Source organism: Oncorhynchus tshawytscha, linkage group LG13, assembly GCF_018296145.1.
Source record: "Oncorhynchus tshawytscha isolate Ot180627B linkage group LG13, Otsh_v2.0, whole genome shotgun sequence".
Lineage (NCBI taxonomy): Eukaryota > Metazoa > Chordata > Actinopteri > Salmoniformes > Salmonidae > Oncorhynchus > Oncorhynchus tshawytscha.
In genome coordinates this window covers 15,622,968-15,648,771 of record NC_056441.1, presented here as the reverse complement: position 1 = coordinate 15,648,771, position 25,804 = coordinate 15,622,968, and the positions used below count along the sequence as shown (strand labels likewise).

Here is a 25,804-nt window from a genome sequence, read left to right as displayed (position 1 = left end):
AAGATTTTTAGGAAGGTTTGTATTATTGACAATGTAGAATACAAATAAAAAGTATCTATAAATAAAATGGGTACAACTCACATTAAAATGTCACAAAATAATATAAATGTACATAAAACATCTATTGAGGCTCTGGGGTAAACCTAGTTGTTGCTTCTTTCAATTTGAACCAAAACCAATTTAAAAAGATATATCCCCAATAGTGAATAACATATAGAAAATCAAAATACTGTAAATCAAAATAGGCAAACAAAATCTATCAAAATGTTTCTCAGATGGAAAAACAGGTTGACACTGAACAAGATTCTGTATAATCGCCATCCTTTTACCAACATCCTTCATCAATTCATCAAAATGTGTCATGTTTTGAGTTTACAAGCAAATAGGTGACATACCGTATGTCCCTATGGACCCTGATCAAAAGTAGTGTATTGAATAGGGTGCCCGTTGGGATGCACATAGTTTACTGAATAACCCCTAGTGCCAAGACTTTTGATTTCATTTGATTGAGAAGCTAGATGAACCTGAAGTAAATCAACAGTGTACACCCCAAGTCCATTATACTTCTATGGCACAGAACATTTACAGATACAATTCTAAAGAAGAAATAAATTTGCCGTCTTAATGTACACTTACAATATTTGCAACGTTGCCTTAACATCAAGCTTTAAGCAGTTGATTTACACATTTAAGGGGTGTCGAATATTGGCCACTATAACCAATGGCTCAAAATTGAATCAAAACGATTCAACAACTGGATATGAAGCGATTCATTCCTAACATTCCTGTGTATAAACTTAGCTAACACAGCAGAATTTGAAAATACACGCAAAGAAGTGTTGTCTGAAAGAAGGCTTTACTGTTGGTGTATATTGTCCATCTGTAGGTACATGACAGGCTCAACATGAAGTACTGCTTTTTATTCTACAGCAACACTTTCCATTCACTCAACTTCTTTTAAATACCTCATCAAGCATCACGACGCGTCAGATTTCAATGCAAACGTGGCACTGATGCCGTATGGCAACTGACAAGAGAAAACAGTAGCGAGTAGAAGGCATTCAGTCAGGTGCAGAATTCATCCATCTGTTCACTCATCCTTTAGCAGTGGCCTGGCTACAGTGGTAGCTACTGATGCACATGAAAGTAGGCTTTGTCAGAAGTTCTAACATGGTACAGTAGATGCAGGTAACTGACAAAAATAAAGGAAACACCAACATAGTGTTTTAATAGGGTGTTGGGCCACAATGAGCCACCAGAACATCTTCAATGCACCTTGGCATAGATTCTACAAGTGTCTTGAACTCTATTGGAGGGATGTGACACCATTCTTCCATGAGAAATTCCATATTTTATGTTTTTTTTTTGGGAAACGCTGTCCCTCACTAACTCAAGTGTTTCCTTTATTTGGTCAGTTATCTGTATGTACAAAGCAGTGCCTGTTCTATTGTAGCTCTGAGAAGCCTGGTTTAAGAGAAGGACTAACGAGCAACACAGAAAGAACATCCTACACCTCTCCTTACAACATACCAGGATAAGTTGGTGAAACAACAAACTACACACAGACAAGTGGTTGTGTCAGACCCAGAATGCAACAACATTCTGCGATAGAAATTCATAAGTGCATCTTCTGTCTGGCCTGGCTAGTCTTTCAGGTGGTGATAAAAACTAAAAATACCCATGCAATACTTCATTCACAAAAAGTAGTCATAGGCTCTGAATATTCAAATGAAAAACTAAAACCCTGTAAAATATAAGCTTAATTTAAATAATTTAATACTGTAAATAAAACAGAGCTAGGTGACCATGACCTCTCAGCACAAGTTTCTTTCCATCCTAAATGCCACACTAGTAGTGCACTACATGGGGAATAGGGTACCATTTGGGAAGCACTACAAATCCGTTGTTTTTCTACCCACTCTTCACTGTTACCACCATCAGAGAGAAAGAGCGCGAGAGAGAGCGGGAGAGAGCGCGCTCGCTCTGCTTTCAGTGAAAAGTCCATCCCAGATTGAGCTGCTTTAGACCAACAGCTGTGAGTGTGATTAACCTAGAGGAATGGAGCGAGAGAGAGAGAACAGGGGAATGGTTTGGCTAAGGGTGGGGCAAATGCTGCACGGACCACACAGCAAGCATGAGGACCTTTAAGCTAGTTTAAAATCCACACTTCGAACCCACCACCACCCCTGACCACCACCTCACTCTTCTTCTATTGTAAACGTCTATAGTAAAGGAGTCAGAAACTTGTTCCGTGCTGCTCCGTGGGGTTTGGGCCCACGTTGGGACTTCATCCTCTTCAGTGTATCACTTTCACCCCAGTACTCAGAGCAGTCAAAAGACAGACAGCAGAGATATATCCTTGTCCTCAACTTGACCTGTCTGTTCACCCCCGTCGTATTTATTGAGGCATGACGTATGGAATGAAACAGGACGTCCCTCAATCTTTCAGACCCTTTTATTCCGCTTGGTGCCAAATAAATACGACCCTGGGGGCATGGAAGACTAACAAGTCAGTCAGTCTCAGTCTAGAAATCAATCTACCTCTCGCCCACTGTGGTACCTGCCCCCCTCCTCAGTGGCCTCCTCCTTGGTTCCCTTCAGCGCTCCTGGACACCAGCAGTAGGCCCAGGGTGAAGACTCCGGCGGCAAGCAACCTCCTGAGCAGGGCGCCCCCGTCCTTGGGGATGGCCACCTGGGCCAGGTCGTTGGTGATCACAGAGATCTCGTGGGCCACGCACACAAAGATGAAGGTGCTGATGATGATGTTGAGCGAGGGGTTGCCTGGGATCAGCACCAGGATGCCCTTGGTGTCCGCCGCCAGCCAGATGTGGTACTGGCAGATGAACAGCTGGGGGACGGAGAGAGAGTGGGAGGGGGTGAGGGTATTTGGGTACAGAACATGACAATGCAATAAACCAAATTCACAAGTATCATACAGAAATTCAGCATCCCTGCCAGCGGAATCCATCTTACCTCTAAGGAGATCTTCCCGAACCATGCAAAGAATGAGCTGTATAAAGAGCGGGAGTAACCGGGAATGTTCCTGATTAAGATGAAGGCTAGGATCTGAGAGGAAGAAAGACATTGCAGCCAATCAGCACATGGACCAACTGTATCGGGGGAGGGGGGCTAGCATACCAATGCTAACAGGGGCTGGAACAAATTATGATCCAATATGTAGAAACAAGGGAACGTCAGCTCTGTTTCATTTGGGAGCAGCAAAATAGTGAGTGGACATTACCGTTATTATATGTCTAAAGATGAAGTGTAGCCCAGGACACGTTGTTAATTCTTCTTCGGCTGGGCGACAGTAGAGTACACCCATCCTGTTATTGTAGAAGGCAACTCCCTCCCTTGTTATTTTGGGTTAGGTATATCATAGCCTAACAGGGGATACTTATGGAAGATAAATGCTAGTTTCAACAAAACCCTCTAGGCCACAGGTGCCATTATTTAACCTACCTAAAGGTTAGTCTACCCAAAGGTGATGCTTTCTCTAGTTATTGTTTAACGGCGCTTTGGCAATGTCAACATTGGTGAAATCTATGTCTGTGTCAATTACAACATGTTTTGTAGAAGGTGCATAAAGTGTTAGAAGATGTTCACCAACTCCTTAGCTAAGGGCTAACTACTTGACAAATAACGAAAATTGAAGCAGTGTAGGACAAAATTACTGTGAGCAATGCTTTGTCTGAGACCAATGTTAAGCAAGGTCTGACCTCCTACTGTATTTACCTGGAGTCCTGAGATGTAGGGATGCAGCTCGTTGCACTCGGTCTTGTTTTTACAGCTGCTGGCCCATATGGAGTAGGTCTGGAACAGATGAAACATAGAGTGGTTAGGAAAGGAGTGGTGTTGAAGGCACAATGTAAATCAGCTAAGAGATATCTTCCATCTGAGATTTATTTCACCTCAGAGTGTGAATGTTAATGAGGGTAACTTTACGAGAACAGGTGATCCATATACTCACCTGACTGGTTTAAAGGAATACCACACTCCAATTATACAAAACGCATCATTCTTGACATTTAATTTAAATCACAGTTTCTGCTCTTTACTGAAAGTTTTCCATCTTGAAAAATGTACTGCTGACATGCACAATGATTTAGGGATTGTATTAACAGTGGACTAATAAACAAAATTCTAAAAGATAGTTTGAGTGTATTATTTCTTTAAGAATGGTAAAATACACCAACTCTTTTACCATGAATGAGAACACAGAGATGAGGAGTAGAATGTTGGAGATCCTGGTGGAGAAGAGAGGCTCTCCTTTCTCCTCAGAGAGGCCCTGGCACTTCTGTAGTACCAGGTAGACAAAGGCAAACAGCATGCCATGGATAATGGCCTGAAAGGCACAAAGTCAAAACACACATTCAGTTACCAATATAATAATAATAAAACAACATTCAGCAGATGCTTTTATGCAAAACAATTTAGTGCTGCGTGCATAAATTTTTGTAGGGGTGGCCCCAGTGGGAATTGAACCCACAAAGTATTCACGTTGCAAGTGCCCTGCTCTACTAACTGAGCCACACAGGACCACTTAGTCTACTGTCCAACCCATAGAACGATCTTCAACATTAAAACATTAAACATCGACCAACAGATTCATCTAGTCGAGAGGTTTTTGGCACAACTCACTAAAGAGAGATGTGATATTTTGATACCTTAATATGAAAATATAATACAATAGAGCAACTCAAAGGCTGCGTTTAGACAGGCAGCCCAATTCTGATATTTTTTTCACTAATTGGTCAGTTGACCAATCATGTCAAATCTTTTCACATCTTTTTCAGAGCTGATCTGATTGGTCAAAACACCAATTAGTGAAGAAAAAAAAAGATCAGAATTGGGCCGCCTGTCTAAACAGAGCCAAAGAGTGTAGCAACCAGTTCAAATGTTTACTTACAAATCGATCCAGCTTCCACCTAAACCACCACTCATGAATGCTTCCATTCAGCTCAAAGAGCTTGGAGATGGGCCATACTGAGAAAATGTTCTCAAATAACCCCTGGAAAAGAGGGAGAGTAAGTTAGTTAAACATCCGATGATTTAGGATCAGTTTTGATTTTTAGATTAAATCTGAATTTGATTACATGGGCAGGGGGAGACCTGATCAAGTACACCACTCCTCCTCTGAGACGCTTTATGAAATGACCTATAGCAGTTATTTTTTTAATATAATTTTAAATATGAGAATATCTCTAAATGAGTGAATAAACCAGATGATGAACTCACCTGTGAATAAGCAAAGAAGCAGATGAACAGGAGTAGCCCAAGCAGCTTCACTAGAATCCCAATGTGCCACATCCCACTACCTGTAAAAAGACAAATTACTAAAAAAAAAGTGCTGGACTGTGTTACTTCACAAATCAACACTAGTATTTTTGTTTATTTTAAAAGGGAAACAGAGACAAATGTGCTGTGTGTATATACAGTAGCAGTCAAAAGCTTGGACACCTACTCATAAAAGGTTTGTCTTTACTTTGACTATTTTCTACAGAGATTCTTAAAAGTAGCCACCCTTTGCCTTGATGACAACTTTGCACTCTTGGCATTCTCTCAACCAGCTTCACCTGGAATGCTTTTCCAACAGTCTTGAAGGAGTTCCCACATACACAGAGCACTTGTTGGCTGCTTTTCCTTCACTCTGCGGTCCAACTCATCCCAAACCATCTCAATTGGGTTGAGGTCGGGTGATTGTGGGGGACAGGCCATCTGATCTACTTCTTCAACTGACGACTTACACTACAACTGCTCATGATATTTACCTTTGAAGCCCTATTTTATATAATTATCAATACTACCATCATCACTGCTACTTGTCCAGTACAATGGCTGACCCATACTGACCGTTGGCTTTCTTCTGCAGTATCTGGGGCCACATGGCCATGGTGGCGTAGATGACGACGAACCAGAAGGTGACCAGGGGCACAAAGTAGTAGAACTGGTACGGCCGGTCCATCACTAGACACAGCACCACCACCAGGAAGTTGAGACGGAACAGGACCTTGTGGAGAGACAGGAGTAGGGTGAAGTTGTTCCTAAACGCTGACCTTGGGTCAGTTTAGCATTTTCCCCACTAATTGTTGAAGTTAGGATTGGGGAAGGGAGGATTATCAGTCCCTAGGGGAAACTTCACCCCAGAGTGGACAGACACAGGAAGTGGTCACATTTAAGCAATAAGGCATGAGAATCCGGGAATTATCGTGTAGATAACTCCTAACTAAGTGCATTTCTTGTTTGAAGCCAAGGGACAGGAAACAGCCCCTAGGAGGGAGTTATTCTCGATAAGTCACGGGTCCGAGGGCCTTATTGCTTTAATAAAATTATTGCAACAGTTCTTATTAAAAACATTATACTGAGTAAACTAGTTTTATTTAATCCTTCCTTAAAAAATAGTCTGAGAAAAAGCCAGCGTTAATTCTTAATGGGTTGGTAGTTCATTCTATTTGCAATGGTTGGGATGTAGCTATGAAAGCTAGCTACTTCTCCTGTGCGTGCTAACCAACTAAAGCTAACAAACAATCGCATCAAGCAGCGGAAATGACAGCCAACAGTCTACTTTTGTTCCTATTGCCATTTCTTTGGATGCATACACATTATCATGATGTAGTGCTATACATCACTGCTATTAACCAATAATAACCAGGAGCCAGACAACCAGTTTCATAATTATGCAATAAGGCCTGAGGGGGTGTGGTATATTGGCAATATACCATGGCTAAGGCTGTTCTTAGGCATGATGCAATGCCTGGACACAGCCCTTAGCCGTGGTATATAGGCTATATACCACAATCCCCCAAGGTGCCTTATTGCAGTTATAAACTGGTTACCAACATAAAGTAAAACGTAGAGTAAAAATAAATGTTGTGTCATCTCCGTGGTATACGGTCTGATATACCACACCTTTCAGCCAAATCAGCATTTAGGGCTCAAACCACCCAGTTTATAATTGAAGATAACACAGAGGGTGACTTGAGGTAAGGAACTCTATATTGAAGGGCCCAACCAAAGTAAAAACCTATGTGAGGTAAGCTTTGGCCAGACGGAATCTTTCTTATCGGGTTTCCTTATAAAGATGTGATCAATACAGTTGAGGCTAAATATCCATGTTTCTTTCATGTTTTGGTATTTGATTCAAAGTGAATTGTTCTATGGCACTACATGTCAACACTTGACATTTGATGTTCAGTTTTGTCCCTTAGAATAGGTATAGTAGCTGGAACCACTACTTATTAACTCTAATAAAACTCAATCATTTCCTATGGTTACCTGGCACACTCTGTATAATCCAAAGTCCCCTTTGAGCCAGAAGAAGGAGAAGTGTCCGTATCCTGTCTGGAAGAGGTAGGCTGCCACCAGGACACGGACATGCATGTACACGGGGATGAACTGGGAAGGAAGGTTGACTTAAAACACACATCCCATAGCAGTAAAACATGCAATTATTATATAATTAATTGAGTTTATATTCAAAGCAATAAATCAAAGACAATGAATGGTGAAACTCACAACGCTGGCTCCAGATATGTGGTAGATGAGGATGACCAGCTGCATCCAGCCCTTCCACTCGTCAGTCTGCTCTCTGTTCAGCAGCTTGGTCTGCATGGGAAATAGAAAAATCCCTGAGATAGATAGAGCCTTCTCTCAGATCAGACATGGACGATTGAGCTTAGCTGTCAACGACAACAACTTTAAATCCTTTAAAACAGAAAAATCTCTGAATTTATGTAGGCCTATGCTTACACCCCACCCAAAAAAAAAACCTCTCCCAAAAACACCACTTTCCACCCAACTCCCTTAAACATTCTATCTCAAACCCTCTCACCTCCTTGCTGTTCTCACTGTAGAAGATCCCCAGGACAAACATATAGACGAGGGGGATGAAGAAGGTGGAGTGGGTGTAGAACTTCTGCTCCTTCATAAAGACGTCGGCCCGGTCACATAGGTAAAAGTAGACCATGATGAGGCCCATCTTACACAGGGCCTGGAACGGAGCCTTGTGGTTGAGCAGAGACGCTGCCGTGGCTGGCTTTTTCTCTTCGCCGCTCTCCACGTCGGGGGGCGTGGGCCGGGACTTCCAGCTCCTGTTAAATTTGTTTACACGCCACTTAGCAAAATGCTTTTATCCGAAGCGACTTACAGTACAGTGAAACTTCATGTATATAATGAAGTCACATTGAGATCCAGGTCTCTTTTACAAGTGAGCTCTGAACACACAAAATAGTCCAGGTCCATGCATCAGTATGTGGCCCCAGTGGGAATCGAAACAACCACCTTGGTGTTGCTAGCGCTACGCTCTAACTGACTGAGCCACAGGGGAGTGTGTACCGCAGAGGAAGGTGGTGGGAGGAACTATAGGAGGACGGGCTCATTGTAAAGGTTGGAATGGAATGAATGGAACATATCAAGCATGTCAAACATATGGAAACCACATTTGACTCTGTTCCATTTAAGCCATTACAATGAGCCCATCCTCTTATAGCTCCTCCCACCAGTGTACCTGTTGTGGCCCAGAGCATGAAGCACCAGGAAGACCAGGGCTGAGCCCAGGAAGACACAGGCCGTCAGTTTCTGGAGGAGGCTGGGGGCCGGCAGGGCCTGGCAGCAGGAGCCGTCGATGGGCCGCAGGACCTTGTTACACACAGCGTTCATCAGCACCATGGCAGCCTGGTGGAGGGTAGAGGGGCATTATAGACCAGACTCTACTATAAGCTGCCTCTGTTGTTTTAGACAATTTGACAAACCTTCCAATTGGCCTCACCACCACAGACCACATGTAACCACGCTAGCCCAGGACCTTCACATCTGGCTTCACCTGCGGGATCATCTGAGAAGGGGTGGGAGGGGTGCTGAGGAGTATTTTTGTCTGTAATAAAGACATTTTGTGGGGAAAAATTCACTCTGATTGGCTGGGCCTGGCTCCCAGTGGGTGGACCTATGCCCTCTAAGGCCCATCCATGTCTGCACCCCTGCCCAGTCATGTGAAATCCAAAGATTAGGGCCTAATGAATTTATTTCAATTGACTGATTTCCTTATATGAACTGAAACTCAGTAAAATCTTTTTTTAAATTGTTGCATGTTGCATTTATATTTTTGTTAAGTATACTAACTAGGGAAAATACAGGTGCACATGGAGGCTGTCAAATTAGGAATGAAAGTTATAAGGGATGGACAGTGTTATTTGACACGGTGTTGGTTTGGAGAGTCATAGAGCCTGATTTTTTATCAGCATAAAGCTAGTTCAAACCATACATCTTTTATTTCTGTTTTCATTTTAGCCTGAAGCCAGCTGTTATTTGAATCCCACAGATGCAGGAAGAGGTGCCAGGCCAGTCAGCACCTAAACACCTACCACGTTCCGGGTGCTCTCGGGAAGGTGCAGGCCGTCAGCTGATTGGGTGATGGTTTCCATGGCAGCCTGGCGTGAGGCACCTAGGAACCTGACTCTGGCCTTGGAGTTCTTCTTGTTGCTGTTCAGAGTGCTGAGCACCACCTTGTTGTATAGCTCCAGCTGCTCGTTAGTGATCATCTTCCTGTTGTCACTCAGACCCTCCTCATGGACAGGGTCTGGAGGAGAGAGAGAGAGATGCTTAATCAATATCAATTCCTCACTTTCAAAGCACTTATCATAATTTCTCTCTGACTGACAAGTGAATGAACAGTAAAGCACTAACCCTGTAAGACCCAGTAGACCTCCCCATCCTCAGCCAGCTGTTCCAGAGGCAAGGAGATGGCTGTGAGGTTGGCCCTGTACTGCTGCAGCGCCTCGCTGCTGCCCCCATGCAACTTGATGGACCACTTTGGGAAAGATAGATTCATTTCATCATTGAAATCTAAACTATGCAGGCTGACATGTGATAATCAGTGGTATACAGAGTGGAAGACAAGCATCCTTCACTCACAGTGGCAGCTCCGATGATGACGACATCTGGTTTTATAGAAGGATCCTACAACACAGTCAAGAAATCCTATTAAATCTTGCAGCGAACTGTTTGAATGACCTTAAATGGCAGAAAACTATTGCTCTGTATCTTCCGTTTATGGGAAACCGAAATAGCCGAATGCTCTTCTAAGGGCTCAATTCAATCAAACATCACTATTTATACAGTAGCACTTAAATATACCTATAATCTTACATATTGCATACAGTCAAGGAAAAAATGCATTGTTAAAAATCACAGGTTCAGTACCATCACACTTGTACAGTATACACTTTCACTTGAGGACAGAAGTTGAGTAAACAAAGATGTGATTCAGATTAGAAATGTTTTATCTTTTGACTGAACTCTGATCTGCTCCTGACAAACCCAGGGATGTATTCACTAGAAAACAAACAGAAGGAAACGGGCTGAAAAAATGAGGGACAAAGCTAAACCTCTCCAATAAGAAATGCTCATTTTTGTTGCTAAACGTTTTTCAGTGCATAACGCTTTGCTATGTGTGCTCTAATGAAAACACCCCAGGTCTGCTGGTTAAATGTACTTCTCTTTACCTTTCTCCATGATATCAAGCGCTCCTTCAGAGAGTTATTCACTTCTGCATACCACAGGAAGTCCTATCAGCAAAACAGCAAACAGTTACTCTTATTGGGAAAATCTCCAAAATAAAAATACATGCCATTTGCCTTAATTTTTTTATTTTATTGTTTTTATGTAAATAGAGAATCTACAGAGTAAAATTAAAAAATAAATAGTTGGCTTTTACGTCACTATTGTTGACAGACAGACAGACAGACAGACAGACAGACAGACAGACAGACAGACAGACAGACAGACAGACAGACAGACAGACAGACAGACAGACAGACAGACAGACAGACAGACAGACAGACAGACAGACAGACAGACAGACAGACAGACAGACAGACAGACAGACAGACAGACAGACAGACAGACAGACAGACAGACAGACAGACAGACAGACAGACAGACAGACAGACAGACAGACAGACAGACAGACAGACAGACAGACAGACAGACAGACAGACAGACAGACAGACAGACAGACAGACAGACAGACAGACAGACAGACAGACAGACAGACAGACAGACAGACAGACAGACAGACAGACAGACAGACAGACAGACAGACAGACAGACAGACAGACAGACAGACAGACAGACAGACAGACAGACAGACAGACAGACAGACAGACAGACAGACAGACAGACAGACAGACAGACAGACAGACAGACAGACAGACAGACAGACAGACAGACAGACAGACAGACAGACAGACAGACAGACAGACAGACAGACAGACAGACAGACAGACAGACAGACAGACAGACAGACAGACAGACAGACAGACAGACAGACAGACAGACAGACAGACAGACAGACAGACAGACAGACAGACAGACAGACAGACAGACAGACAGACAGACAGACAGACAGACAGACAGACAGACAGACAGACAGACAGACAGACAGACAGACAGACAGACAGACAGACAGACAGACAGACAGACAGACAGACAGACAGACAGACAGACAGACAGACAGACAGACAGACAGACAGACAGACAGACAGACAGACAGACAGATAAATAGCTCACCACATTGACTGAAGCGCTCCTGTCTTCAAAGAGAATGTTCTCGTGCTGGTGGACAGACATTACAACAGGGGATAAAACAGTAAATGTTCCTCTATTTCTCTATCTAAGAGTAGACCATTGCTATCATGACATAGTACAGCAATTACCCATCTCATTTCAGGAATACAATGGATATAATTTGTTTATATGCACTTAGGGCTGAACCCCAACTTAACTCTGACCTTTGACCAATCATGTATTGATGTCAATGGGAGCCTTGTGGGAAAATGAGTCACGGGCAGAGATCTGAAATTAGGATTCAGCCCAAAGCTCACAGATTCATGGTGGGATGAATATAAACAAAAAATATTTTGTGTGTGTCCTTTATGCCAGGGGTACTAAGCCTACCTTTCTTCCATCTGCTCTTTGTGCAGGATCGATTATTTGGATGTATGAATAGAATAGCTGCCGTATTCTAGAATCACCAACGAAGGCCACCCTTTTCTCAGCAAGGCAAGTCTTTGCTTCCCTGTGAGAGTAAAAATAACCTAATGAATTACTTGTACATAGTAACAACTGAAATTAGTTTTTTGCAATTGTGTGGTTGTGGGCTTGGTTAAAGATGCCATCTACATTTTACACATTCACATTATACATTCCCCTCATGGGTGTGACTCACGTATTTTTGTATTTGTGCATCATACAGCCATAGGGCTGCCATACGGTCTCTCCTAGGTACCGCCCACTGGACAGCAGCCACTCACACGTGTCTCCGCCTGAGGGAAAGACAGAGAACATCCCAGTAAGCCATAACAAAACACACAAAGGGATATATGAAACCTGCTGCCTCTACACAAGTCATTTTCAAATGCAGCAGTGTGCACAATGCATGGTTCAGCCAAGACAGCATTGCAGCCTGCGGTACAAATTAATCTATTAACATTTTCCATTAAAGGACACCTCCTGGTGTCAACTTGTGTTCTAGTTGAATAGACCCATCTGCCAATTCACCAACGCAAACACTCAGAAGATGACAGGTGGCAAGAGGAGGAGTCAAGAGCATCCGGAGTCAAAGCCAGCCAGACAACAGCAGCTGTTATCATTGTACAAACAGAAAGCCCAGTGTCCCACACCTTTCATAAACAAAGACCATTGTTTGCAAGGCATCTTCGGGAGGCAGATTCTTGCCAGTCAGATACAAACAATAACTTATAAAATGTCCAGTTAGGATCATGCCTCCCCTGTGGCAAGATCATTACCATTAATAAGACATAGGCTACCCATCTACAATAGATTGCTTTATGATCCCAACTATCCACCAACAGTAATAAGACAGATTTTAACTTCCTGTAAATAACCATGATAACTAGCATGGTAGCTAATAGCCACGCATGTGCAGTTGGTTGATTAGCTAGCTAGTATGAATTATATAGTAGCTAGCTAGAAATGTGAAAGTTAACTGGCCAGCTAGTTAACGTTAGCTGACAGATAACGTTAGACATATTAATTTGAGAGAAGTTAGCTTTTTGTGCATATGGAACATTTCTGGGATGTTTTATTTCAGCTCATGAAACAAACACTTTACATGTTGCGTTTATATTTTTGTTCAGTATAATTAAATCAATGTCTGTATATATGTAGACTTCAATGCACATGAAAGTTACCTACTTAGTTAGCCAGTTATTGTGTGCGGCTACAATATGTAAACATGGGTTAGTTCGCGACGATGCGATTCCTTTCCGATGCTAATGACTGTATCCAGTATCCACCTGCACTGAGACAATGTAGCTAGCTAATGTTAAAAATCAAATCAAATCAAATCTAAGCTAATGTTAGTTAGCTACTTTATTCGGATAATTCTGGCTACTGCACGTTTATTCATGTTTCCTTGCAATTGCAAATACCGTGAGCAAAAATGACCAGGGGGAAGGTAACTTTAGTTTACTAGCTAGCTAGCTACAGGTTCCGCTAACACCGAGTTGAGTCTGTGTCAAGCTAGCTAGCTAACAATATATCTGGGAGCTTACCTCCATAATACCGAGAAACGGTGTGAAACAGGGTGAGTAGAATGACGGCAGCGACGGATAATAATTTAGCATTTTTAATGCTAAAATACTGATTTATTTCCCGTTTGCCTAGGCTATAGGCCAGGAACGCCATCTTGGCTCCTCCATGACAACAAGCAGACAGATGGGATGCAGCGGAGCGGTAGGGGGCTGAGCACACCGGCGCGTCCACGACTCCGAATTCCGCTACTGTTGTTGCGTGGGGCATGGCTGGTGCGGGCTTCTCGGATGCTGCTACTGCAACCACCTGCATATGCTTTTCATCTTCCATCATTAGTGCAAACCTGGTTTAAAACAATCAGTAGTACAATTAGAGGATCCTGAAAACGTATTCTGCAAACTCTTGACAGGTGTTTGAATTGTATTCATTGTATGTCATCATTCCGCTCCTGGAACTATATATTGTGGTGACTTTACTTTCTTGATTGCCATGGGGTTTTGATATCAGCTTAAAGACAGTAAGGGGATTGGCTGCATCTGCTATAATAACGATCAGAGATAACAAGGCAGGACTTGGATAGACTACAAAAAGCACTCATAAAAAAAACAAAGCACTCACTTGCTTGCTTCCGATGTTAGTCTAGGAACGGCTTCCAACTTTTTCCCTATAAATGGACCTAGAACCTATGATAGGAAAATATGTTACAGTAAATCCAAAAACTGTGATCTGGATCAGGTATGAGCAACGGGCGTCATAATAACCGCAGAATCTGTGTTCGAAAACTCATAGTAACCGCAGTATTTGTGACGTGAATTTAGTATGCTTATTGGTCATAATATGGATATAGTTATAATGCCAAATGTTCCCTGATGTACTAAATTCGTGCATAATACAAAGTATGCATGCAGTGGAAACTGTTTCCTTACTTTTATGGCCCATAATGCAATTCTTCAGAAAATGGGCGTGGCTTCACAACGTTTACACATTCCTTTGTCTCATGCCCTTTGCAGACTTCTCACACCTAGGAACCTCCCTCCTACACACTGCTGCCACATGCCCATAAGCTTGACACCTGCAAAAATGTCATTATTTGGTACAAAAGTGTGTGCGGGATAACTGATATATCCTAACATCACTTAGTCGGGCAAAGACTCAACATCTATTCTCAACATCTATTTCTCCAATCACGCCATCCTCTCTGCGTCGCACCAAACGAGCATCACAAACAACATATTTTATATTTACAAAAAATATATGGGGTATTGGAAATGATGCATACAATTACATCAATGTAAGCCACAATCTATCTGCAATCAATGTTAAAGCTGATCTACCCCCACCCCCCCCAAAACTGTAATTTTCCCCACTGCCACATTTACTGCTACCACAGTAATCCCTCCTTTCAATGGCACCCTTTCTTGAGAGCAAAACAATTCACATCTCTTGTCCCCAATCGTTTGACGCGGAGCACCTGCTCCATCTGACCAACAGAAACACAAACAATTATCACAAGACCACTTGGGGTTACCTTCACTGATTCCAAAGCACCTAACTCCATTTTCAGCCAAAAGGCAAGAGTCCACTTTCCAAAAATGTCACTCCTACCATCAGACTCGTATTTATCCTGACCCTTGGTGCAATCCTCGGGCTCTGATCATTTCTCCACACCTACCACCACCGATACTTCGCCCTCATTCAATTCCTCCTGTCTTCAATCCGGTGTACAGCTTACTTTGCTTATACTTTCTGATATTTTTCCAACATTTTTAACAAATTCAAGCTCACCCTCTTCCTCAGTCTCTCTCTTCAACCTCTTCTACATCTCTTTTACCCTCCATTCCTACTCCATAATTTCCTTATGATAATACTGCACTTCTCCTGACATACATCTCGTTCTTGCCTTCTCAAGGGAAGCCATTCCCTGCTCGCTCCAGCCCTCCACCTCCAGCTGCAACACAAGTGTTCGAGGAAAACACTTCAAGTTTGATCACCCGGTGGGTTTCCATCAAATTTATTTATTGCAGATAAAGTGAATACCGGGAGAGGGACAAGGGATCCAAGACAGTCTAGACAGAGAGTCTAGTCTCTAGACCGAGACCAAAAAAATGCGAGTCCAATTTAAGACCATGATGTAATTTTGTCCCCAAAAAAAAGAGTTCAAAATGTTACACTTTTTTGCTAAGTTTACTGACACCGGCCATATTCAACGGGTGTTGAGCGTTCTTAAATTCATTTATGTTCTAGCGAATATAGAAAGCACCTGAAATGTCCATTGAGAACGCACAACAACTATACCATTTAGCTAAGATAAGAATGACAGGAATAATCAAGTCAATAAAGTTGGGTAGTTGCAGTACCAGTCAAAAGTTTTGACATACCTAATCAGTCAAGGGTTTTCTTTATTTTCCCTCTTTTCTACATTGTAGAATGATAGTGAAGACATCACAACTATGAAATAACACATGAAATCATGTAGTAATCAAAAAAGTGTTAAACAAATCAAAATATGTTTTATATTTGAGATTCTTCAAAGTAGCCAGCCTTTACCTTGATGACAGCTTTGCACACTCTTGGCATTCTCTCAACCAGCTTCACCTGGAATGCTTTTCCAACAGTCTTGAAGGAGTTCCCACATATGCTGAGCACTTGTTGGCTGCTTTTCATTCATTCTGTGGTCCAACTCATCCAAACATCTCAATTGGTTTGAGGTCGGGTGATTGTGGAGGCCAGGTCATCTGATGCAGCACTCCATCACTATCCTTCTTGGTAAAATAGCCCTTACACAGCCTGGAGGTGTGTTGGGTTATTGTCTTGTTGAAAAACAAATGATAGTCCTATTAAGCGCAAACCGGATGGGATGGCGTATCGCTGCAGAATGCTGTGGTAGCCATGCTAGTTAAGTGTGCCTTGAATTCTAAATAAATCACAGACAGTGTCACCAGCAAAGCACCATCACACTTCCTCCATACTTCACGGTGGGAACCACACATGTAGAGATAATCCGTTCATCTACTCTGCATCTCAAATTTGGACTCATCAGACCAAAGGATAGATTTCCACCGGTCTAATGTCCATTGCTTGTGTTTCTTGGCCCAAGCAAGTCTCTTCTTATTATTGCTGTCCTTTAATAGTGGTTTCTTTGCAGCAATTTGACCATGAAGGCCTAATAAGAAAGCACCTATTAAGAAAATGACTCTAAAACTGTTAAATCCCCATTGTATGGTTAAGAGGGATGAGGCAAAAGGTATGACAAATAAGTCTGGCAGCCCAACTGATTGGCAAACGTACTGCAAATTAAATCATGTGACTAAACTAAATAAAAAATAAACTATACTATGAAACCAAGATCAATTATATAAAGAATGATAGTAAAAAGCTTGGGGCACCTTAAATTACATTTTGGAGAAAAAAGCCAACTCGGCTCCATCATTCATTGAATCAGATGGCTCATTCACCACAAAGCCCGCTGATCTTGCCAACTACTTTAATTACTTTTTCATTGGCAAGATTATCAAACTTACCGATGACATGCCAGCAACAAACGCTGACGCTACACATCCAAGTATATCGGACCAAATTATGAAAGACAGGAATTGTACTTTTGAATTACGTAAAGTCAGTGTGGAAGAGGAGAAAAGATTATTGTTGTCTATCAACAATGACAAGCCACCAGGGTCTGACAATCTGGATGGAAAATTACTGAGGATAATAGCAGATGATATTGCCACTCCTATTTGCCACATTTTCAATTTAATCCTATTAGAAAGTGTGTGCCTTTAGGCCTGGAGGGAAGCTAAAGTCATTCTGCTACCCAAGAATAGTAAAGCCCCCTTTACTGGCTCAAATAGCTGACCAATCAGCCTGTTACCAACCCTTAGTAAACTTCTGGAAAAGATAGTGTTTGAGCAGATACAATGCTATTTCACAATAAACAAATTGACAACAGACTTTCAGCACTCTTATAGGGAAGGACACTCAATAAGTACAGCACTTACACAAATTACTGATGATTAGCTGAGAGAAATTGATGATAAAATTATTGTGGGGCTGTCTTGATAGTGCAGCTTTTGACATTATTCATCATAGTCTGCTGCTGGAAATGGCTTTACACCCTCTGCTATAATGTGGATAAAGAGTTACTTGTCTAACAGAACACAGAGGGTGTTCTTTAATACAAGCCTCTCAAACACAATCCAGGTAGAATCAGGAATTCCCCAGGGTAGCTGTTGAGGCCCCTTGCTTTTTAAAACGACATGCCACTGACTTTGAGTAAAGCCAGAGTATCAATGTATGCGGATGACTCAACACTATACACGTCAGCTACTACAGTGACTGAAATGTCTGCAACGCTTAACTTGACGCACCCATCCCTTTAGAGGGATCATTTTCATCAACACCCGCTGAATTGCAGCGCGCCAAATTCAAATTAAATTACTGAAAATATTTAATTTTCATGAAATCACAAGTGCAATATAGCAAAACACAGCTTAGCTTGTTGTTAATCCACCTGGCATGTCAGATTTCAATTCAGTTTTTCAGAAAAAGCATAACAAGCGTTTATGTAAGAACATCTCTCTCAGTAGACAAAATATTACAAACACTAGCAGCCAAGTAGATTGGTCACGAAAGTCAGAAAAGCAAAAGATTAAATCGCTTACCTTTGATGATCTTTGGATGACTGCACTCACGAGACTCCCAGTTACACAATAAATGTTCCTTTTGTTCCATAAAGATGATTTTTATATCCAAAATACCTCCATTTTTTTGGCGCGTTATGTTCAGAAATCCACAGGCTCGAACGGTCACGAGATCGCAGACGAAAATTCCAAATAGTATCCGTAATGTCCACAGAAACATGTCAAATGTTTTTTATAATCACTCCTCAGGTTGTTTTTAAAATATATAATCGATAATATATCAACTGGGAATGTCACTTTTTCAATAGGAGAGGGAGAGGCAATGGCTGCCCCACTCTGTTGCGCAAGCAAAACTCTGCGAACACCCAGCTATCCACTGACGCGATGTTATCTTTCTCGCTCATTTTTCAAAATAAAAGCCTGAAACTATGTCTAAAGAATCTGGTTGATATCCCTTTAAATGGAGGCAAGGCATCCAATGGAACAGAGAGCTTTCAGGAAAAACAGCACTTCCTGATTTGATTTTCTTCAGGTTTTCGCCTGCAATATCAGTTCTGTTATACTCACAGACAATATTTTGACAGTTTTGGAAACTTTATGCATATTCTAGTTTCTGGGCCTGAGAAATAGGCAGTTTCAAATAGGTACGTTTTTTAGCCAAAAATGAAAATCCTGCCCCCTACACTCAAGAAGTTAACAAAGAGCTGCATTTATTTTCAGAGTGGGTGGCAAGGAATAAGTTAGACCTAAATATTTCTAAAACTAAAAGCATTGTATTTGGGACAAAACATTCACTAAACCCTAAACCTCAACTAAATCTTGTAATAAATAATGTGGAAATTGAGCAAGTTAAGATGACTAAACTGCTTGGAGTAACCCTAGATTGTAAACTGACATGGTCAAAACATATTGACACAGTAGTAGCTAAGATTGGGAGAAGTCTGTCCATAATAAAGCGATGCTCTGCCTTCGTAACAACACTATCAACAAGGCAGGTCCTACAGGCCCTAGATTTGTCGTACCTTGACTACTGTTCAGTCGTTTGGTCAGGTGCCACAAAAAAGGACTTAAGAAAATTGCAATTTACTCAGAACAGGTCAGCACAGCTGGCCCTTGGATGTACACAGAGAGTTAACATTAATAATATGCATGTCAATCTCTCCTGGTTCAAAGTGGAGGAGAGATTGACTTCATCACTACGTATTTATTGATGGCAGGTAGTCTAGTGGTTAGACTGTTGGGCCAGTAACCAAAAGGTTGCTAGATCGAATCCCCAAGCTGACAAGGTAAAAATCTGTCGTTCTGCCCCAGAACAAGGCAGTTAACCCACTGTTCCTAGGCCGTCGTTGTAAATAAGAATTTGTTCTTCACTGACTTGCCTAGTTAAATAAAGGTTATAAAAAAAAAGAGAGGTATCGACATGTTGAAGGCACCGAGCTGTCTGTCACCCATGCATACCCCACAAGACATGCCACAAGAGGTCTCTTCACAATCCCCAAGTTCAGAACAGACTATGGGAGGCGCTCAGTACTACATAAAGCTTTGACTACATGGAACTCTATTTCACTCTATATTTCACTGATGCAAGCAGTAAAATTAGATTTAAAAAACAGATTAAAAAACACCTTATGGAACAGCGGGGACTGTGAAGCAGACACATGCATACAAACACACACACACACACACACACGATAACATACGCACTATACACACATGGATTTAGTACTGTAGATATGTGGTAGTCCTGGCAGCAGCTAATGGGGATCCATAATAAATACAAACATACAATTCACGCAGTCTCCTATGAACAGTTGATGTTGAGATGCGTCTGTACTTGAACTCTGTGAAGCATTTATTTGGACTGCAATCTGAGGTACAGTTACCTCTAATGAACTTATCCTCTGCAGCAGAGGTAACAGTGGATCTTCCTGTCCTGTGGCTGTCCTCATGACAGCCAGTTTCAACATTGTGCTTGATGTTTCTTGCGACTGCACTTGAAGAAACTTTCAAAGTTCTTGAAATGTTCTGCATTGATTGACTTTCATGTCTTAAAGTGGACTCTTGTTTCTCTTTGCTTATTTGAGCTGTTCTTGCCATAATATGAACTTGGTCTTTTACCATATAGGGCTATCTTTTGTATACCACCCCTACCTTGTCACAACACAACTGATTGGCTCAAACACATTAATTCCACAAATTAACTTTTAACAAGGCACACTTGTTAATTGAAATGCATTCTAAATCAGCTGGTTGAGAGAATGCCAAGAGTGTGCAAAGCTGTCATCAAGGCGACTTTGAAGAATCTCAAATATAAGATATATTTTGATTTGTTTAACATTTTGTTTTGGTTACTACATGATTCCATATGTGTTATTTCATAGTTTTGACATCTTCACTATTATCCTACAATGTAGAAAATAGTAAAAATCAAGAAAAACCCTTGAATGAGTAGGTGTGTCCAAACGTTTGACTGGTACTGTAGATAGGTAGCACATAGTTAATATACTGGCAAGTTAGTTGGCTACTAATGCATCAAACATTAGTTAGCTAGCTAAAATACCGGTACATACTGATGTAATGATATGCTATGTGGTTCGTAAGGATAGCGTAGCTAACAAATTGTTAGCCAATATAACGTGCAAGGTAACTTATTTGAAAAGTCATTACTTTATTACATTTTCTTAACATTTGTCTGGCTATCTCATTGTGGAGCTAGAGGAGTTAGAGCCCTGTCTATGTTCGTAGATAAGATGAGAACACCCCTCCAGCTAGGATGGAGTCTGTCACTCCTCGGCAAGCCAGGCTTCGTCTTGTTTGTGGGTGAGTCCCAGAAAGAGGGCCAATTATCTCCAAATTCTATCTTTTGGCAGGGGCAGAAAACAGTTTTCAACCAAAGATTGAGTTGTGAGACTCCATCTAACTGGTAGGGATCCAGAGACAACTACTCGATGCCGACATCTTTCTAGCTGATTTACACGCTGAAGCTATGTTGCGCTTGGTGACCTCTGATTGTTTCATCCTAAAATCGTTGGTGCCGACATGGATAACAATATCCCTATACTCTCTACACTCGCCAGTTTTAGCCTTAGCCAGCACCATCTTCAGATTAGCCTTAATGTCGGTAGCCCTGCCCTCTGGTAAACAGTGTATGATCGTTGGATTATTCTTTTTAGTCTAATACTACCGATAATGGAGTCGCCAATGACTAGGGTGTTCAATTTGTCAGAGCTAATGGTGGGAGAGAAATGTATGTTACTTTTTCCTTGACTGGAAGATTGCAGACACAGGGTATCACAGTCTTTAACAGCAAACAATTCACATCTATTAAGGTTTAGGCAAAGACCAGATGCTTTGGAAAAAATATTTATCACAGCGACTGCTCTAATAATCTGGTCAGCATCTTTCAAAAATAGGTTGGTGTCATCTGCAAGCTGAATTGTGATAATATCTCTGTCAGCAATTTAAATCCCTTGTATATCGCTGGATTTAACAAAACTTGCAAGAAGCTGGGTTGCAAGCAGGAAGAGAAGGCGAAACTGGGCAACCTTGCCCAATTCCTCTTTTCAAATCAAATCTAGGAGAAGTGTCATGTTGTAATTTAATGGAACTGTTCACATTCCTTTTAAGAGTTTTAATAGTACTACAAAATAATTCCCCAAAACCACATTTCTCGAGGGAGAGAAATATAAACTCATGTTCCAATGTATCGAAGGCTTTATAAAAGTCTAAGAAGACAATGAAACTATCTTGGAAGGTCTAACACCAGTCGGATATTATTAGATATACAGTACCAATCGAAATGTTGGACACACCTACTCATTCCGGGGTTTTTCTTAATTTTTTAAACTATTTTCTACATTGTAGAATAATAGTGAAGACATTAAAACTATGAAACAACACATATGGAATATGTCAGCCATCTATCATCAAAAATCAGGTTAGAGAGCAGTGACGCAAGTGTTTGCTTGAGCAATAATGTTTTATCTTTTCACGTTCTCCATCTTGTACGCATTCGACTTTTGGACGATTTGACTCCATACAATAGAGGACTTAAAAAAAAATGTGTTTAGCTCTCTACACAATTTATGTAGGAAACCAACGGTGGATGCACAGTACACTGGGGAAAAACTGAAAATACTTATTGATCAGAGATGGACTGTCCTCCTCGCCACGGTTTCAATCATTTTGGAAATCAAGTGACAACATCACAAAGATGCTCGGTGAAATCGCATCTACTTGTGCATATGGCACAGATATGAGACTTGAGGCCACAGGCTTATTGAAAGCAGTGTCAGAGCCGTGCTTTACCACGCAGTGTACAAAATGACAGTTGTGTGTATGGCTGTATTTCAGCTAAGCCTACATTTGTGTACATGCTGCAGTAGTATAGGACCAATAGCGTGTGTAGCCCAACTAAAAGAAGTAGACAAACGTTCACTCTGTTCATTGAATGTAATGTATGTATACTGTGTTAAAACCCCGCTGTCTGTATCATGTCTCTAAATGTTGTCTATCACTAGCAGAACCGTATCACATGAGTATGTGCAAATGTACATGGCGAATGAAGTTGATTCTGATTCATTTGCATTACACAAAGGGATAGGCTATGGTAAAAGGGACATCAATACCATGAAAACGACAAATAGCCTACTTTTTGTCTTGTCCCTGCTCTCTTTCTATAGCTTGTGTGTGTGTGTGTTGCTCTCTGAATGGGCATTTACTCTTATTTGCGGCAGATTCGAATGGGCTACTGACATGTAGGAAATTTCACATCAGCTATGAAAATAGAATATGTGTAACAGATGTATATCATACTCTCCTTGCGTTGTGTTTTCTCCAAATAAATCACATCAGCCGGTGGTCCCAGTTGAGCATCATTTATTTCCGTTGCTGTTGTTAAATGGGAAACAGCACGTTAGTTGTGCAGGGCTTAACGATATTGATGGCTGTCGATGGCAAAATCCTTTGCATCACATTTTCATACTGGGAAGACCTGACGTTCGCGATCTCCCCCTATCTGCAAGCGGGGCCAATCACAACACACCTTATTGTCATCAGAGTTGAACCAACCAATAAGAATGCTTGAACATTAAATACACATTTCTTTAGAGGCAAGTGGAAACATAACCAACCCTGTTACATATGCTCTTAGTTTGATTTAGTTTGCTTTCCTGAACTCTTCCACAGAAAATATTGCGCATCTGTAGAAGTGGCGGCTGTAGGTAACACGCATGCATACACAAAAAATTAGGGGTTCAACAAGAGTTATTCTAAAATCCTCAAAGTTCTTCGAAGAACCTTAGGGTTCTTGGCACTGAAAATTGCCCTTAAAAGATTCTTCCAAGATCCCCATAGGAGGTGGGGTTCATTGAGGAACCTTCTTAGTTGGTGGGGGTTCCTAAAGGAAACTAACTGCCCAACTGAAACATTGGGATTTGAATTTGAAAGGACAGCAGGTGCAGGCACTTAACTGAAAAATGTCAAGATCTCAATTTAAGGTGAGGTTTGTCCCTTATATGATCTACATTGATATTGTTTTGTGATGATACCATCTATCTCTTAATATTTGTGCAAATCATTCTAGAACAAATAATGGACACAATTCAATGGATATCAATCAACAAAGAGGTAAGAATATGTAGGCTATAAGAACATGTTGAAGGCTAGCAGCATTGTGTGAAGATGACTGAATTGCTCCCTTTTGTGTCTGTAGGTATACAGACGAGGAGGCATACAAAGGTATGTCTATTGGTATGTTATGGAGATCACGTGTACCATTCTCCTCCCTTGCCTCATCAATGAAAACCACATAGGCCTCTACATTATGGACAAGGTATGTGTATGAAAACCATCATCAAAACAGTTTTTTTTTCATTCACATTTACCACAAAAACCAAGATATTAATCCTGTGGTGTGCATGTTTTGTTAAACATCTGTATAATTACTATTTTTGGGATTCAAATACTTCACCCTCCCTAAACCTCTGATGAATGTATCAGGAAATCTTTTCAATCACCATGCACTGCAAAATCATTCTGGCTATGGATACGGAGAACATCAACACATTAACATCAACAGGCCAGAGGATATACCCATTGGACATGGAGCTCAAATTTTAAAAAAGGATTCTGCTTTGCCACTAAAATCAGAATAAACACTGACAACTCAAATATTGTGTTATTGTTATCCACATTATTATTATTATTATTAACAATAATAATTATAGGGCAGGGGGGTAGTTCAGATATTATCCCCAAAAGGTTCTTCAAAAGGTTTTCGTGAACTGTTTTTGGGAACTGCTCTGGGAACTTTTTCTTTTTAGAGTGTATTCACAAATTCGACAAAAATGTAGCCTATAGTTCTAATTATGGAAGTTTAAGCTACACTCTAAAAATTAGAGGTTCAACAAGGGTTCTTCTAAGATCCACTGAAAAATTGCCCCCCAAATGGTTCTTCCAAGATCCCCATAGGAGGTGGGGTTCATTGAGGAACCTCCTTAGTTGGTGGGGGTTCTTGCAAGAACCTAACTGCCCAACTGAAACGTTTGGATTTTAATTTGAAAGGACAGCAGGTGCAGGCACTTACCTGGTAAATATCTCAACTTTAGGCAAGGTTTGCCCCTTATATGAGCTAATTGATATTATTTTATGATGATACCATCTATATTTTAATATTTGTGCAAATCTTTTTAGAACAGATAATGGACACAATTCAGTGGATATCAACCAACAAAGAGGTAAGAAGATGTAGGCTATAAGAAGATGTAGGCTATAAGAAGATGTAGGCTATAAGAACATGTTGAAGGCTAGCAGCATTGTGTGAAGATGACTGAACTGCTCACTTGTGTGTCTGTGTCTGCAGGTATACAGACAAGGAGGCATACAAAGGTATGTCAATTGGTATTGGTATGTTATGCAGTTCACATTTACCATCTTCCTTCCTAACATCTTTAATAAATATCCCATAGGCCTCTATGTTATCGACAAGGTATGTGTATGAAAACCATTATCAAAACAGTTTTTTTCATTCATATTCACCACAAAAACCAAGTTATTAATCCTGTTGTGGCATGTTTTGTTAATCATCTGTATAATGACAATTTTTGGGATTCATAGACTTCACCCTCCCTACACCTCTGATGAATAACACAGGAAACCTGTTCGACCACCATGCACTGCAAAATCATTCTGGCTATGGATACAGAGAACATCAACACATTAACATCAACACGCCAGAGGATATAACCATTGGACTTGGGGCTCTGCTGGGAGTTTACCTCATATTTAGATTTTTTTTATTCTGCTTTGCCACTAAAATCATAATACACACTGACAACTAAAATATTGTGTTATTGTTATGTGTGTTGTTATTCATATGATTTATTATTAATAATAATAATAGGGGATGGGGGGCAGTTAAAAAATGAACCCCAAAGGGTTCTTCTAAGATTGTTTGAGGAGCCATTAAAAGAAGAACCCTTTCCAAGGGTAATTTGAAGAACTTATAGGGGTCCCCCCACAGTTTCAATTTGAAGAACCCCTAACCTAAAGGATACTCCAGGAACCTTTTTAGGGTGTATGAAAAATAATCTTTGATAGCCTATAGAAGAAGAAGA

The 25,804-nt window shown here is 41.0% G+C and overlaps 1 protein-coding gene across 1 annotated transcript; it reads right to left on the bottom strand.

Moving 5' to 3' along the window:
- On the bottom strand, positions 1-14,483 carry LOC112264352 (N-acetylneuraminate 9-O-acetyltransferase). The gene is made up of 20 exons (XM_024440895.2): positions 14,170-14,483; positions 13,572-13,894; positions 12,224-12,320; positions 11,953-12,073; positions 11,566-11,610; positions 10,500-10,562; positions 9,910-9,954; positions 9,682-9,805; positions 9,360-9,574; positions 8,507-8,673; positions 7,832-8,090; positions 7,516-7,605; positions 7,276-7,395; positions 5,854-6,010; positions 5,239-5,318; positions 4,910-5,011; positions 4,205-4,345; positions 3,736-3,813; positions 2,974-3,066; positions 1-2,848 (listed from the first exon to the last, which is right to left on the bottom strand). The coding sequence occupies exons 2-20, from the start codon at positions 13,882-13,884 to the stop codon at positions 2,573-2,575; spliced, it is 2,586 nt and encodes an 861-aa protein (XP_024296663.1). The 5' UTR covers positions 13,885-13,894; positions 14,170-14,483; the 3' UTR covers positions 1-2,572.
- Between the last annotated feature and the right edge of the window lie 11,321 nt (positions 14,484-25,804).

Coding starts and splice junctions, on each gene's coding strand:
- LOC112264352 (XM_024440895.2), bottom strand. CDS start 13,884: ATGATGGAAGATGAAAAGCATATGCAGGTGGTTGCAGTAGCAGCATCC. Junction 7,396..7,515: donor ACATATCTGGAGCCAGCGTT/GTGAGTTTCACC, acceptor CTTCCTTCCCAG/TTCATCCCCGTGTACATGCA. Junction 5,319..5,853: donor ACTGCAGAAGAAAGCCAACG/GTCAGTATGGGT, acceptor GTCTTTTTACAG/GTAGTGGGATGTGGCACATT.